We start from the raw sequence: 16,718 nt of genomic DNA, 5'->3' as shown, positions 1-16,718 counted from the left end.
TGATTATTTCATATCTGTACTGCTCTTTTGCTTCATGATGTCAAGTCTGTTTTAGGTGGCTTATAAGCATGAATAGCATCAAGACATCAGTACTCTTTTTCTAAGGTAAAATTTTGGATCAAATATGCAACTGGACAAACAAATATGAAGTTTAGGTTGGTGGTGGAAGCAAAGGTTGAAAGAACTATAAGGAAGCTAAGTAATTGCAAAATCCATTCGTGCAAGTGCAGGAAACATTAATTGTTGATAATAAACAAGCACCACAATTATACATAATCGAAGTTAAAAGTTTGTAGCACTCTTAGCAGTCAGTACGCCTCCATCCTGTGAGGAATGGGGGTTTTGATGACGTGTAATATCTGAATCACTTCTGCCATGGAAGGCCTGCTTGAAGGTATCTGAGAAGTGCATACTAATGCCAACTTAAGAACAGGCAAAACTTCATCCTCAGGATACTCCCCCATGCTTTGATCAACACACTCCAGCACGTTCCCTTCTTCTAGCATGATCTTGACTTGTTCATTAAGTATTACGACATTGTCATCCCCATACTCGATTGGCCGTCTGCCAGTCAAGAGCTCAAGAATCAAAACCCCAAAACCATAGATGTCACATTTCTCATTGACCCTTAGGCTCTGGCAAGCCAACTCTGGAGCCACGTAACCTAATGCACTCTGAAACCTGTTACCCACGGCTTGCTTGTCAAGCTTTGCTACAAGTCTTGTCAATCCAAAATCTGATATTTTTGGATTCAAATCATCATCAAGAAGAATGTTGCTGGGCTTGATATTATAGTGCACAATAGGTGGACGAAATGAATGGTGCAAGTGGGCAAGCCCCTTTGCGGTTCCCAGCAAGATCTTAAACCGCTTTGGCCAAGAAAGAGGTCGAGTTGAAGGTGACCTTTCATGGAGTTTGGCTTGTAAGCTACCATTGGGTGCATAATCTGTCACTAAAAGCTGCAACTGAGGAGTCCAGTAGTACCCTTTTACGGATACAAGATTAGGGTGCCTTGCTTTCCCTAAAACACGAACCTCTCTGTCGAAATCTTGAGGATATTGTACCATGTTTGATACAACAAGATTCTTGATTGCAAGATCTCTGCCATCTTCTCCTAATGAAGCCTTATAGACAGTTCCGAATACACCTCCCCCAATCTCAGCTGCTTTGTTTAGCAAAGATTCAGGATTAACAACCCAATCAGGGGCAATCTTGGAATCGAACCAAACAAGCTTACCCATCGATAGGCTGCGTCCTGAACGGGAGGAGCTTGAGCAACTTTCAATGGCAGTGTTGACAAATTTCAGCCGCCTCCTTGCTGAAATATTGAGTAAGCTTATCACCAGCACACCAATGGAGATCAAGACAGATGCTAATATGGCAATGATGGCCGAAATACTGAGAAATCTGTGGTGCTTGGAATCTTTTGAAGATTCAGCCCCTCCTCCTTGATGATTTCCCATTTGATTCCCGTAGGCGTATGGATCAAGAACCAAAGGCTTTGGCACATTCATCTTACATGGTCCTTTGAGAAAGGGTGAGCAAATACCCAGATTTCCTTCCAAAGAACTTTGCTGTAAGCTTGGAAATATTCCCCCAGCAGGAAGCCTTCCCTGTAGCCTGTTGTAGGATATGTTTACTGCCAGGAGGTTTTCTAATTCACCCAACTCCTGTGGTATCTCACCGCTCAGCTGGTTGGAGTCTAACTTGAGAATCTTGAGTTTTTTCAACAGCGACATTGATCTTGGAATAGGTCCCCGCAAGTCATTGTGAGACATGCTCCTGCATATACCACAAAATAAAAGCTCAAATTACAGTTCTGCCCCCAACATGTAAGGTTAAAGATGCTAAAGGAAGACTTACAGCAAGTAGAGTGATGAACAATTTCCGATATCGTCAGGTATTGATCCTGTTAAAGAATTACCATCAAGTTGCATGATTTCAAGGCTTCCACTGTTGCATATATCACCAGGGATTGAACCATGAAAAGCTCCATTTCGTAGATCTAACATGGTTAGATTCTGAAAATATCCAAGCTGCAGGGGCATTCTTGTCTCAAAATTATTCCATGACAAGTTCAAGTATCTCAACTTGGAGAAAAGTCCCATTTCAGCAGGAATGTCTCCCGTAAGCCTATTTGCAGATAGATCCATAGACTGAATAGTCTCAAAAAGTCTGCTTGAACCTGGAGGGATCAAACCAGTCAGTTGATTCCTTGAAAGATCAATCTGGTTCAACCCCAGCTCGAATAAACCCTCTGGTATGCTACCATTGAACCTATTACCTCTTAATCGAACCACTGACAGATTGCTGGAGTAGATCAATGATGTAGGAATGCTCCCACTTAAACTATTACCAGAAAGGCTCACATAAGTCAATGAGCCTAAACCACCAATAGATGTTGGGAGTATTCCTGTCAAACCATTGCCCGAAATATCCAAGTATTCCAGGCCGTTCAGTTTTCCGATCCATAGAGGAAACTCACCGGTTAATATATTATTGGCTAGATTTAGATAAGTTAGAGAAGAAAGGCCCTGGAAAGAAACAGGAAGCTCTTCTGTAAAGAGATTATTGCTTAAATCCAACTTCTTTAGGTGTGAGCATAGACCTATATCAGAAGGCAAAGCTCCTGAGAAGTGATTCCCTTGCAGAAAAAGCTCTTTCAAGTAAGGCAAACCCAATGCACCATTCGGTATTTGACCCGATAAGACATTGTGCGAAAGATCCAATGTTCTGATCCGGGGCAACAACCAAAGACTCGTAGCGAATCCGGGGTTACCAGAAAAACGGTTGTGGGAAAGATTAAGATGGTTTAGAATGGTGCATTGAGAAAGTGAACTAGGAATTGGACCTTGAAGGTTGTTTCTGGACAATGAGAGTAGTCGAAGCGACGAACAGCTTAAGAAAAACTCCTCAGGAACAGGTCCTGATAATGAGTTTTCAGATAAATCAAGAAACTTTATCCTGCCGGAGTTGATTAAAGACGGTGGGATTCCACTGGAAAGAGTGTTACCGGAAAGATTAAGCCTTTCAAGATTGGTGAGGAGAGATAGTTGAGGATTAAGGTTGCCTGTAAGATTGTTATGAGCAAGAGACAGTGCCTGCAGATTCTGCAGCTTCTCGAGGCCTCTACCAATCTTCCCGGAGAGACTCAAGCCGGCGAGAGACAGCTCGGTGACTCTGCCGGTTGCCGGATTGCACGTTATGAACTTCCAGGCACAGGGGGAGTTGTCATCTTGATTCCATGAGGATAGATGAGATGATGAGTCAATAATGTCTGATTTGAATGCTATAAGTCCAAAAACATCATCATTTAGCTCAAGAGAATCATCAATGCTCTTGCAACCTCTCAATAAGGTTAACACAAAAATGAAAAATTCAAGAAAACCCATTAAAATGCTTTCCTTTTTTACCCCTCTCTCTTTTTGAAAGCTACCTGGAAGACACAGGAGGGGTTGCTGAGTGAATATGATCAAGACTTATGAAGATGGAAGTCTGTCAAAGAATGTTTTGTGAGAGCAGGAAAGAGACAACCCACAAAAAGATGGTGGGGCCCACTTGGCCACATGTATAACTTGGGTGATCTGAATTCTTTGTTTCTTGCTTCACCTTTATACTTGTGTGTTTTTCCTCAACTGAAGTATCATCATAGGGACAAGCAAAAGTTGTTTCAAGCATCCTGACTGATCAGAATGTATGTACCTTTTGCATTAGTTGTTGTACCTTATCTTCCCACATGGAAGTTTCAACTGCATATCTCAGTGAAGCAACTGAAAAGTGAAAATTCAAGAAATCCTACCACAATAATTTCGTTTTTTGTGTTATTATCATAAAACAACCAAGAAACCGTAACATAACTACGCGAAACACTACAAGATGCGACTTTGGCTTGCTTTTTGTGTCGCAAGCTACGGCGTCTCAATTTATTTTTTGCGTTGCACCCACTTTTTATGTGGATGTGTCGAAAAATACTATAAACCGCAAGGAAAAACGTGTCGTGATGTTGACCCGCGACTTCTTGGCAAAAAACAAAATTTGATGATGGGTAAATAGTAAAACTTTTTCCAAGTATAATTAGTTATGATAATATTCCTTATTTACCCATTATAGCTACCAGAATGAAATATTATAAAGATTGAAATTTGTTGAGAAATTGATTTTATGAGCAAAAAGATGTGGTGTCACATGTATTGCTTTGGTAAGGTGAGTTGTTTGTTTCTTGCTTCAACTTCATACTGATGTGTTTTTCTTCAATTCAAGTGTATATATATATATATATATATATATATATATATATATATATATNTATATATATATATATATATATATATATATATATATATATTATACATATATATATATATGAGCATAGGCATAGGGGTTAGCAAAGCATATGTAATTGTTGTGTGTCTTAATTGATGAGGTTGTACCATTTGCATTAGTTGGTGTACCTCCACTGGCTGGCTTGGTTTATTGTTTAACTTACTGGGTTGGTTCTTTTTTATATTTTGAAATCTTGAATTTGAGATTGGGGTTGGGGCCTGGGGTGTTATCAGTTATGGCTTAGGAATGTGAGGCGTTTTGTCACTACCTTTATGTTTGTAGGGTGTGTTTTTCTTCAAGATAAGCATCAATATATATATATATATATATATATATATATATATATATATTCATATATATTATATATTCATGTCACTATTCACCCTTTCCTATGGATAGTTGTACACTATGCATTGCTTATTGTACCTTTGGTTTGCACTATTGGTTTTGAATTTCATCTCAGTAGATTTGAAGTTACAGGATTTTGAAATCCCATCAAGTGGTTGGTATTACGTAGAATTTATATATTATAATATTTTAAAATATGTTTAAAACATTCGTTTTGTAAAAATTAATTAATAAGATTCTCAATCATTGTCTTCATTTTTATCGGGTAAGATTCTCGATTCATCCGATGCTCATCCAACAAGGTAATTGATTTGACAAGCAATTACCTGATAAGTGTTGTATAAACGACATGTTAGTCATTATCAATATTATCATTAAAACGTAATTTATATAATAAAAGAATGCATAAAATGTATGATAAATTTAATCTTTAGTCTATCCATAAAAGATCATTTGACACAAAGCAAACAAGTAAACCCCACCCTACAAAATGTTGAGGGTTAAAACTTAGGGCATGTTTTATCAAACAGTTATATATTTTAAAGATATTTTTAGAACCGTATATTTGTTTGCTATTAACGATTCAAATGCTGCCTTTTAATGGAACTATTAGGAGGTAAACAAATAACTCTTTAGTTTTTTTTTTATGGTGAATTAAGGATATCTGATTAGTTTATGTGTCATTAAATATAATCTATACAACTTTTATAAGATTCGTATATCTATGTTTCTTTAAGTTAATCTATAACATACGTTGCACTTAAAAAATCAAAATGATTAATATTCAAGAAAACTGAAATAGAAATGTTGATCCTTCGCATACTTTTGCCAACACTTTCGCGTTATAAGAAATAAACAAGACATAAACTTAATAACCATAATATTATATTTCTGATATTTGATTCAACGCGTCATTAAATATATTCCTTCCTCTTGTTAGAGTATTTTCAACAAGTATGTTATTTTAGAATTTTTGGAGATTTGGGAAAAGTTTGCTTCAACAGTTGTGTTAAACTCTCTGAGGGGTTGTTCGGTAGGAGCTTAATGGGTTGTATAATGGATATGGCTTATTCATATAGCCATATATGGTTGTTCAGTGTGGGCTTAACCCCTCCTCTCTCAACACTCCATCGGTTCTGCGTCTCACCATCCATCACAGGCATGTTTCTCTCCACCGGTTTCCTTCTTGTTGCAGGTCTCTCCATCGATTTCTTTCCTGTTGCTGGTTTGTTGATTTGTTGAAGAATCCACCATCATAGGTTCCTCCCCGACTCCACAGTTCCTTCCCGTCGGAGATCTGTTGAAGACTCACCATTTTTTATGTTTCTTCTTCCGGTTCATACCATTTGCAGACCTGTTTTTCCTCTTTTTGTTTCATGAAACAAAAACCATGGCTCTCATATGTAGATCTATTTTCTTCTTTCTTCTTGTTATTTGCTATGTTCACAGGAAGTTAGGAACTTGGGACAGCGAACAATGAGTTTTTCTTTTGTTAATGAAAAAGCTAAAAACAAAGAAAAGGGGTAAAATGGTCATTTATATTATTCAGACAGTTTATTCAACACAACAATCAAACAACAATTTATCTGATATCATACAAACAACTTTATCCATACATGTCTTAACAGAATATGAACCGAACAACCCCTAGAGTAAAGAACAATATGAGATAGAATGAAGAAATCTCCAAATTTTAAAAGAAAAGAGAGAAAATATAACATACATATTGAAGATATGAGGAGAGCAGATCAGATGCTAGGAAAGGCATCGGCTTGGGATCCAACCAATATGTCTTAATACCGTATACAAATACTTCACGTCTTAATATAAACAAACCGATCCTAAAAACCCAATTACAATCAACTAAGATATCTTCTTCTAAAAACTAATCTGAATCGAAGTAAACAATATATATATATATATATATATATATATTTTAAACGTACATATTTACTTTCTAATTCTATCTTTAATTATGAAATACATAAATTTATTGCTTCATGTGTTATTAAGGATACAATTGTCATTTAATTGATTTACAAAATGTAATAATTACATATTTTTTAAACATATACTTTAAATCTCACATGTTTCCAAAATTTTGTTTTTATGGGGTATCAAATATTCATATGTGAATAAAATTATAACATCATACGTAATTATTTGATTAAACGTTTTCGGCTCTCCGTATTTCTTTATCTAAAAGAGGAAGACAAGTCATAAAAATATAATTATAAAATATATAAGGAAAAAAGATCAAGATACTATTTATAAATCTAAAAGATATTTAATAAGAAATATACAACGTATTTAATTACAAATTTCTAATATACGGGGACGGGATAGGATAGGGGTGCACAAAATAACGACCAACCCAGCAAGAGATAACCCAAAAAGGAATTTAACCCGAGGAACTCGATACATAGTTGATATAAAATTAAACCGAATTGCATCTATTGGTTTGAATTAGATTAGGGTCGTTTTAACCTAACCCAACTCGATAAATCTCGTCTTTTTTGGTTTAGGGTGAGCCTGTTTTAGGCCCTTATTCCTTCTTTTGTTGTTTCTCCGTTGCTTGCCTAGTCTTGCCTGTCTGGGCCTTTCCCTTGTGGTTTGTTTCTTTTTCTCTCCCTTCTTTTCTTTCGGGGCTCCTTGACTTTTTCTGGTGGTTGTGGACTCGCCCCCACCCGAATGCTTTTTGTCTTGCGTTTTAGTGTTTTTTTGCTTGATCCGGAGAGGTCTCCCCCTCCTTATCAAAAAAAAATCTCGTCTTTCTATACTACGGATTTTATATGAATCTTTTAAAGTCTTTGATTAACATATTTAGCCCAATCCGTAATTAACCATATTCAAAATTATATTACAATTTTAACCGTAATTTTATTTCTTATTCGTAACTTCTTTTTGAATTTGTTGGTCTTTTTTTGTATGTTAATCATTTTGATTTACTTCATTTAGACACAAACACTTGGCTAAATTGTAAAATGGTGTACCATTTCAACCAAATACAGTTTGGGATGGGTTATAGTTTTGCCTGGGTTGAGATTCTTCAAACCGCAACCCTTGGGCCAACCCAATCCATGTGCAGCCATAGTGCAGGCGGGATCTCATTACCTGGCCCCGTCCCCATCCCCAGTCCCCCCTTCGAGACGGGTGCATCAGGTTCCCGAAAGGGGAAAAGGTCATAAAGAAAGACCATAAACCATACCTTGAAAGAAAGTCGTGCATAACCCAACCCAACCCAACCCAACCCAACACAACACAATATGACTGATATTAACAAGTAACAACCCATATGACATTAACAAGTTGTCATGACAACATACTTAACAAACCTTTTCTCCATATTTACTATACATTTTCTTTCTTGTCACTGGGGAATAATGTTTTAGATACTACTACTTCCATGGTCTCCAATCCACAACAAAACAAAAACAAACAACTCCGACCGACTTATTTCAGGGTGACTATTAGGGACTAGACTACACATACGAATCAAGATACCCATACCTATGTCGTTTGTTGAACTGTAGCAAGCTCGCAAAAGTCCGATCCCATACTCCAATGTAAAGGCTTTCATCATCAGGGCTAAGTGAAACACCCGAAATCTCCCCAAAGAAATCAATTTCTTGCCTTTTCTCGTAGTTTAAGTTGGTGTTATACACATGAACGAAATCTGCAGGTTCTGCCACCACCAAGAACTGCCCGTCTGAAGAGAAGCGCACTGATCTTACTGCACCCATGTTGCCTTTCAGAACCGAAACTGGGTTTGATAGATTCCTTAGATCCCATACCCTGCAAGTCTTGTCTTGATTGCCTGTCGCAAAGATTCTCCCATCCGGGTGCCATGCAGAAGCAAATGAGTAGTCGAGGTGACCTTCCACTGTCGCAACCGTCTGCCAAAAATAGGATGTCAGTATCCGAAAAAGAAAATACGTGACTTGTTATAAACTAGGAGTTATATCCACAGGTTCTTGCCTTTCCGTTTGAAGAGTCTACAAGCAATCCATCAAGATGATCTCCGACTACAGTGATGAGTTTGCAATCTGGGCTCAAGGATGTATGCTGCGACAAGAACCACTCATTAGTACCCAAATGGAACATTCGAACTGAAACAAGTTGCATTCTAGCAGATATACTTTTTGGTCATTTTACATTAATCTGCTAATTTATCAGCCATCAGCTAACTTATCAGCTAGTTTGCCAAACATAGCCTATGACAAATTTCATAATTACAACCATGAAAAGAGTAATGCTAGATTTGTAACAAAACCATTGTCAGAAACTTACATTCACTGGCCAAGGAAAGTGGAAGTGATTCACAAGCTGAAATCTCTCCATATCATATTCTCTCACACCACAATCATTGTTTGATGCCATAAAATGCGTCCCACCACTACAAAGTAACACATTAATCGAAATGTCAGCCTACCGAAAATAATATATTTTATAGTAAAAAGGTACATCCTAATTTATAAGTACCTCAAGGTGTCGTATATCTCAATAGCATTTGTTATGGCATTGTCTTCATAAGTTGTTCTTGTACAAAAACTTACTCCTTGTTTATCCAACCTCTGCATCATTTAATACAATCAAGTTTCATATTAGAGATGAAAGCAAATCAACAAAATGTATAAGTGATTACTAAATGTTGACAGGTGCATGCACTGCAGCACTCCGCCGTGGGTGGGGATGTGCGCAGGCCTGACCTCTACCCAAAAGAGTAGAGTGGTTGCTTCCATGAAGACCCCCTAGTCCTACTAGTGAAAAGTGTGTGAAATGGAGAATATCAATATGCTAAAATTCGAAAGGCTAGATATGAGCAAACGACAGCAATACAAAATAGAAAAAGATAAAAGACATATATGCTAAATTTTGATAAAAGTAGATATGATTAAGCAAAGGCAATATAAATAGAAGCAAGTACAGGAAAAACATAACCCAAGGTGTGGTATCATTCCTTTAACAGGCATAAAAACTGAAGGATTCAACTATGCATACGGTTGATTTCAGATGTCGAATACAGTGCTCTCTTAACTTGACTATAAGAAACCAAATGGAAATAACCTAACAAATAGGGTCTGACGGTAGGATGTAGGCAGACCATGCCTCTACTCTAAGGGGTAGAGAGGTTGTTTCCCATCAGATGACCAGGTAAATGGCCCATAAATTCAAAGGCAAGGTCAGATAGCGATGATGGCAATGCAATGGCACCTACAAATGCTGCATTCCAGATAAGATGCAGAACATATTTGGAAGACAGCTTTAAGGGTACCAACAACCAATGGTCTTGACATCCCCATCAAGATGACAACGTAAATGGCAGATGAGTCAAAGGTCACGAACCATATCTAACAGTGACTTTGAATGCAAGAACGGCTGCGGTAATGTAGAATGTTAGTAACTGGAAACTACGCATGGTTATTAGGAGATAAAATTTATTTAATAATTCAGTAGAAATACTTGTGAGATGATGAAGTTACCTATTTAGATTTAGTTGACGTTTTTTTATCATTTAGCGTTATTATGGAAGTAAATAATTCATAGTTAATGATGAATGGGTTTGATGCTAATCATGTCTTGTATATCTCCTTTTTTAGAAGTGTGTTTCCTTCTTTTTAGTTTCCTTTTCCTGTTTAGGCTAGATCTGCCTTCTGTTTGAAAATATTTAATCACTAACCATTCTATGTATATGGAGTTGAGCTTAGGTCATCTCTCTTTCTCCTTAAATCTCAGTCTGCATCAATTGGTTGGAACATTTACCAAAAAAAAGCTACTTGGTTATATAAACTTCCGATTATAAGCTAGTGGATTATGTCTATACATTTTTAAGGGCAGTTACCAAACATTCCAGTTAAATATATTCCAAGGAAAAGAAAACAAAACTTTTGACTGAATGCGTAGTCCTTTATTATAGAATTACCTTACAAGCGAGCTCTCCTTGAAAGCCTCCTGCAACCAGAAAATCGTCATTAACTGCTAGTGTACTAATCTGAGTTTGCGTAAAGCCTTCCAGTAAACTTCCAGCATGTTTCTGTGGCCACAAAATGAATATCAGCACAGCAGAATATTAATAGGTGTAAAGTCACAGAAAAATAAAAGGCACGGCAATGCCTCCCTTTTTTTGCAACTTCCAGAACTTTATGATCAAAGGGAAGTACCTCAGTAGGTGCTACGTGCCCAGAGAAGTTAAGGATTTCCGTCAAGTTTTGTGATAATGATGACCAGTGCATGATTGAGTAGTTAGACATGAGATATACATCATGCTTCGAGGTAGCCCATACCAGGTTCCTTAGCTGTACACATTATGCACATGTCATATACCATTGACGAACCAAGAACCAATTACCGCAAAATAAATTAGGCATGTAAAAACACTAAGGGGCTGTTTACCAAACACTTACCCGGTAAGTGCTTATCGGTAAAATTTAACATCATTATTTACTTACCGGGTAAGATTTTAGTCCAATAAAACGACATYGTATGCAACAATTTACCTAGTAAGCGCTTACCGTGGTAAGAGTTGTCGCCCTCACTTACTGGGTAGGACTCATGGTCCTTGTCTCGCTCTTACCGGGCAAGATTCTTGGTCCTTACCATATTCATCCGATGAGGTAACGTGACTTGGTAAGCGCTTACCCGGGTAAGTGTTTGGTAAACAACCCCTAAGTTACAGTTGTTATACACTTATATCCTACAAGTACTGAACATCGTTTGAAAAACAGCAAACACAAATTAGGGATGACTTTTGTGGATTAATTTGATATGAGGGATTTTAGTTGATATCAGTCTAATAGCAACTGAATGCTTGAATGAACAGAAAGTAATGGTATAAACCTGAAAATGAAGGATCGTAGGCTTCACTGATCTCGTATTATGAAAGAATTCATAGTAGTAACCGCCCTTCGATTTTTGTTTGCATTTCTGCACACATCAACAAAGTTGCCATGATATCAAGAGCAAAAAAAGAATCATATTTATGAAGCAGAGAAGACTGGCAAGCGCCTTAGGTATACAACCTTATCAACAGCATCGCCCGATAAGGGAATGTTCTCGTAGTTTCTGTACTGTTCCAGCCTTGTACGTCTGTAACTTTCCCTTGTTATATTCAATCTTTCCCACAGAATGCCCTGAATATCTTTGCCTGTCCTTGCTTGAGCAGAGGACGTATCCGTCACCTTCGTAAGCTACTCAAAATTAGGAACTTGATTGATACCATATAAAGCAGATTACAATAAATCTGATGCTAGATTCTGGATTAAACTCTAACCGAACAAGTATCTACTCATGAAAAAAGGATGAATTAGACTTACCATATCATAGTCATCAAGACTTCGATCTCCACCACCGTTTTCCTCTCCATCCACATCGTCCGCAAAATCCGACATGTCCCCTTCTTCTGCCATGTAATCTATTTGGTCAACTTCGTGATGAGGCATCCTTATAAATCACGAGTTAAGATGTTCTCCCTTCCTCCAACAATCTATCCAAGTGGTAAACAACCAAAAACAGATGCAATCAACTTCCTCATAAAAAAAAACCCCAAAAAACAGAACAATCTTTGAAGTTATTTGAGAAACATAGCAATTGGAAACAAAATTGTAAGCATAACTTAGTAAGTTGCAACAAAAAACATCCAAGTACAATAAACAATCTATAGCAAAAGCATACACAAACAGATAATGAGAAAAAAGGGAGTATCTTCCCATTGGGGGATAAAAACAAACAGGTAGGCTGCAAATATACTTCATCTGTGCATGTAAGTTAATAGTTGCAATCTCTTCCCACAAATAGGAAAAAGAAGAGTAATAAACGGATCATAGCGCACAATTTAACGTCTGGCCAAGAAACCCTACGTACTGGAAGAAGAATAAAAGACCCGGATTCATCGATTAAGACGAAAAAAAAAACAGAAACCCTAGTGATAAATTGCTGATCCAGAACAAACCCAGAAAGGGGAATCGTGGAAAATCAATAGAGTAAAATTTAAACGAAGGTGTAAAGTTGGAATGATTATGGGAGATGGGGTTATTTCGTACGAACACACCTGATCTTTTGTTTCTGCAACAGATTCAGAGGGATCAGCTCCTCAATCTGGGTTCCCCGTTGTGTTTATGTGTGCCTAAAAAGAAAAGGGAAAAACCCTCGTCTCAAAGTCTATCTCTTCCTCATTAATCATCCCATCTACTCCTGATTAAAAGACTCCATCGTCAAGAACTTCAATAATTATTACAAGATATATATATGTTACATCTCTACTGCTGTAATACGATAAGATATTTATAATATTTAATAATTTTTTTTTTTGTCTAAACAAATATGTATCAATTTTATATAAATCAAACCAATTATATCAGTTAAACTGGTATCGGTTACAATCAACTGATAGTAATGTATCAACTATACAAATTTAATTGGTATATTGTATTGAAAATCGTATATCATGGTAGTATTATGATATCGACTTATTTAATTATTTCTTAATTTTAATTTTTTTAGTATTAAATATTAAAATTATAGATTTAAGTATTTTGTTTGGACATTTGAACGTGTGTAGGTTTTTAGAACATCTTCAACAACTTTTTTTATAATTTTTTTAAAATAAATAATCAAAACATAAATTTTCTAAAAAGATTTACATTCATCTCCAACAGAATCTTTATTTTAGAGATTTTAATATAAATTATATTATTATAATATTCCTCAATTTAACATCTCAATACATTTTTTATAAAAAAATCTCTATTTTAGAGATAAAAAAAAATTATTTATCTCTCTTAAATATGGAGATTTAGAGATTTCTACCATCTATCTCCTTTTTTTTTTTTTTTTTTTTTAATTTTAGTATACAAGATAGTATACCTGTTGGAGAAAAAAAGTTGTTAAAATATCATTTTTCTTTATTTTATCATAGTTGTCGAAAATGTTTATAAAGAATAAAAACTCGTTTTTTTCTATTTTAAATAAATTATTGAAAATGTTTTAAGTCCATCTCCAATACTACCATTAAAAATAAAACAATAAAAAATTATAAAAATACTTACAAATTATGACCAAGTGCTTATATAATACATTTATAAATATTCGTCATATTTTCTATATAATATATTAAAAACATATTATATGTTATATAATATATCAAAAGTTTAATATAATATAATATATATTATAAATATATATATGTGTGTTCTAATATATATATATATATATATATATATATGGGTCTAATCAAATGAGAACTAATTAGTTTATGGTAACCGTAAGGTTCAATTTCAACCACAAATCAATAGATAAATTAGGAAATTTATAATTTTGATAATTTTTAATTAAAATTTTAATGTAAGAACATTTTAGGTATTTTTTTCTCCTCTCTTCTATCTCCGTCCCCCGGCCTCCGGCCACCGTCCTCCGGTGATACCATAGTGGTATCACAATGTATCTTATATGTGTTTGTTATCACACTGAGGTCGTTTGTATGGTCGATCGGATATGTAACATAATTGTATCACAATGCATCTTATATGTGCTTGAGTATCACACTGTGGTATCACTGGAGGACGGTGGCCGGAGGCCATAAGACGAGGACGGAGAGAGAAGAGAGAGAGGAGAGAGAAGAGAAAATACCTAAAATGTCTCTGCATTAAAATTTTAATTAAAAACTACCAAAATTATAAATTTTCTAATTTATCTATTGATTTGTGGTTGAGATTGGATCTCACGATTACCACAAATTAATCAGTTCTCCCTTGAATGGGCCCATATATATATATATATATATATATATAGAGAGAGAGAGAGAGAGAGTTTGTTTCAAATACAACCCGTTGCATTTGTACAACCAATACAACCCAATAAATTAAGATATTTATGGAAATGATAAAAATTCATTTATTATGATTTAAATATTTATGGAAGATGAATACGATTCATTAATTATGATCAATACTTTATATTAAAAAACAATCAAAACTTCTATGAAATCACATATTAATCAAATGAAATGGACGGTTGAGATAAGGTTGTATTGGTTGCACAAATGTCAAGGGTTGTATAATAACCAACCTCTCTCTCTCTCTCTCTCTCTATATATATATATATATATATAGATTTGGGATCACGTGAGACCAGTTTGTTTTCGTGAGACCAACTTTTTACACTTGAAACTTCACAACAAAATGCTGTGAAGGTAACCTTAACAGTGTTTTTGCTGTGAAGGTTCGACTTTTTTAAACCTTCACAGTGTTTTTGCTGTGAAGTTTCAAGTGTAAAAATATGGTCTCACGGGTCTCACGGGTCTCACAAAAACAGTCTGGTCTCACGTGAACCTAACCCTATATATATATATATATATATATATATATATAATACACTTTATCATACACAAATATATTATTTATTATCAAATGACTTTTGACCTAATGGTATGTGAATTATTGGCTTCTTAAAAGATTAAGGGTTCAAACTTTATCAAAAATAAGAAAGGTATGTAAGTTTATTTGTTTTATTTATCGATATTCAAAAAATATATTATTTATGTTATGGGCATAAATATATGATATGTTTTTAAATATTATATACACAAGAAGTATAGTAATTTGATAAAATATAATATGTTTATAATGTATAATTATTTTATAATATTATATATTTATATATATATATATATATATATATATTATATACAAAAGCATCAGCAGATGACGATTGTAGTTTTTTGTAATTTAGTTATTTAGTATTGTTATCTGCTTTTTTATTCCATCTATTTTAATACAAAAAGACCGTATTTTGTCGCATTCATATTTATATGATCTCATTTCAATGTCACGTCAAATATGAGACAATATTTTCCATTTTATTCTCACTTTTCATTTTGAGTTGTACAGAAAAATAATATTTTATTTTTTATTTACCATTTTCCACTAAAAGTGTTATGAGCAACACAAATTGTTCAGTTTACTGAACTGTGAAATCAAACCAGTTTGAATTTGACCAATATACGTCGATAAACACACACTCCAGAAAACCCGAAACCCGTTAAGAAAGTTTGATTTTCAATCTCTTGGTAAAATATAATCAAACCAAACTGTTTACATCCTTAACTACTTGCGTACAAGACCTTGTTTCATCTAACGTATCTCATGACGGAAATCTTTTATTACTCTTAACTCCCTCCACTTCTATTTACAACTGAATTCTTGAAACCCGTTGTTTATAGAAAAAGATACCAAATCCCCTACAACTCGTCTAAATAACGTGGGCGTGAAAGTCGTTCTTTCGTACGAAAAGAACTTCCGCCCTCGAAAACCCGAAACCATTATTACACGTCTTGCACCATTTATTAACATGCCATATTTGTTGATCATTTTTACTCCACTGGGAAGCCTTAACATTTACGTGTTCTTTCATAATTGGTTACTTTCGTGTCTAAGAACTCCACTTCTCGTTTTCGAATCCCGAAAATTGATGCTTACTCTGTTCCTATAAATAGAATCAGATTACGATTACTTTGATGGTAACACGAATCTGTTAATAAAATAAGACATAAAAGTGTCTGATTTCTATTAACGTACAGTTACATATTTCTTATTGTCGTTAAAAAAATTGTAAAACGTGAATCGAGAGTGTATTTTAACCTTTTCGGGGTTCTTATATTTCTTTATCACGAATTTATTTTTTTTCTCATATGTTGAGTTGAGTAATACACAAGACGACGTCATTTTATAGTATTTAAACATATATAGGGTCATGCTTGTTTTGGCATCTCAAGGTTAGAGAGGTTTCTACAAAGGCATAATGGACCTACATGTACCCTTACCTTCTTTTATTGAGGTTTATTTTTGGTCAAATTGCATGAAAAAATAACGTACTTTAATTTGATTCATATTTTGGGTAACGTACCATCGGATAACCGGTTGAAGACTAATTTTAGATTAAAAAAAACTACTTTTAGATATAAAAAAAATCTATGTCATTAACTACGTCAACAAATAATACTGAGTTGGATACCGTATCACTCGTCACATCAGCATAATAACCGGTAAATGCTT

At 34.9% G+C, this 16,718-nt stretch overlaps 2 protein-coding genes across 5 annotated transcripts; both read right to left on the bottom strand.

Annotated features, from left to right (window-relative positions):
• Positions 1 to 191: 191 nt before the first annotated feature.
• Positions 192 to 3,392, bottom strand: LOC112520122 (probably inactive leucine-rich repeat receptor-like protein kinase At3g28040). Its single transcript, XM_025128424.1, has 3 exons — positions 2,285 to 3,392; positions 1,864 to 2,185; positions 192 to 1,782 (listed from the first exon to the last, which is right to left on the bottom strand). The coding sequence occupies exons 1-3, from the start codon at positions 3,390 to 3,392 to the stop codon at positions 309 to 311; spliced, it is 2,904 nt and encodes a 967-aa protein (XP_024984192.1). The 3' UTR covers positions 192 to 308.
• Positions 3,393 to 7,943: 4,551 nt separating this feature from the next.
• Positions 7,944 to 12,875, bottom strand: LOC112519065 (uncharacterized WD repeat-containing protein C2A9.03-like). 4 transcript variants are annotated; one of them, XM_025127012.1, is made up of 10 exons: positions 12,719 to 12,875; positions 11,985 to 12,154; positions 11,691 to 11,858; positions 11,509 to 11,595; positions 10,833 to 10,967; positions 10,595 to 10,705; positions 9,154 to 9,245; positions 8,962 to 9,067; positions 8,650 to 8,736; positions 7,944 to 8,567 (listed from the first exon to the last, which is right to left on the bottom strand). In XM_025127012.1, the coding sequence occupies exons 2-10, from the start codon at positions 12,108 to 12,110 to the stop codon at positions 8,154 to 8,156; spliced, it is 1,326 nt and encodes a 441-aa protein (XP_024982780.1). In that variant the 5' UTR covers positions 12,111 to 12,154; positions 12,719 to 12,875; the 3' UTR covers positions 7,944 to 8,153. The 4 variants fall into 4 exon arrangements, with proteins under 4 accessions (XP_024982780.1, XP_024982781.1, XP_024982783.1 ...); XM_025127013.1 differs by having other exon boundaries at positions 11,691 to 11,849; XM_025127015.1 differs by having other exon boundaries at positions 11,691 to 11,849; positions 11,985 to 12,070; positions 12,719 to 12,861.
• Positions 12,876 to 16,718: the final 3,843 nt, after the last annotated feature.

The sequence above is a fragment of the Cynara cardunculus genome (genome assembly GCF_001531365.2).
Source record: "Cynara cardunculus var. scolymus isolate 2C chromosome LG 10, CcrdV1, whole genome shotgun sequence".
In the NCBI taxonomy this organism is placed as follows: Eukaryota; Viridiplantae; Streptophyta; class Magnoliopsida; order Asterales; family Asteraceae; genus Cynara; species Cynara cardunculus.
This window is presented reverse-complemented; position numbering and strand designations above follow the sequence as displayed.

Bases quoted from the DNA above. Each gene is read 5' to 3' on its own strand.
- LOC112519065 (XM_025127012.1), bottom strand. From the start codon at position 12,110: ATGCCTCATCACGAAGTTGACCAAATAGATTACATGGCAGAAGAAGGG. The intron at 9,068-9,153 runs GTACTTATAAAT...GTTACTTTGTAG, and splicing joins GAGATATACGACACCTTGAG to TGGTGGGACGCATTTTATGG. The intron at 8,737-8,961 runs GTAAGTTTCTGA...TTCTTGTCGCAG, and splicing joins ACTTTCCTTGGCCAGTGAAT to CATACATCCTTGAGCCCAGA.
- LOC112520122 (XM_025128424.1), bottom strand. From the start codon at position 3,392: ATGGGTTTTCTTGAATTTTTCATTTTTGTGTTAACCTTATTGAGAGGT. The intron at 2,186-2,284 runs GTAATAGGTTCA...TGATCCCTCCAG, and splicing joins GTCAGTGGTTCGATTAAGAG to GTTCAAGCAGACTTTTTGAG. The intron at 1,783-1,863 runs GTAAGTCTTCCT...TGGTATATGCAG, and splicing joins TGTTCATCACTCTACTTGCT to GAGCATGTCTCACAATGACT.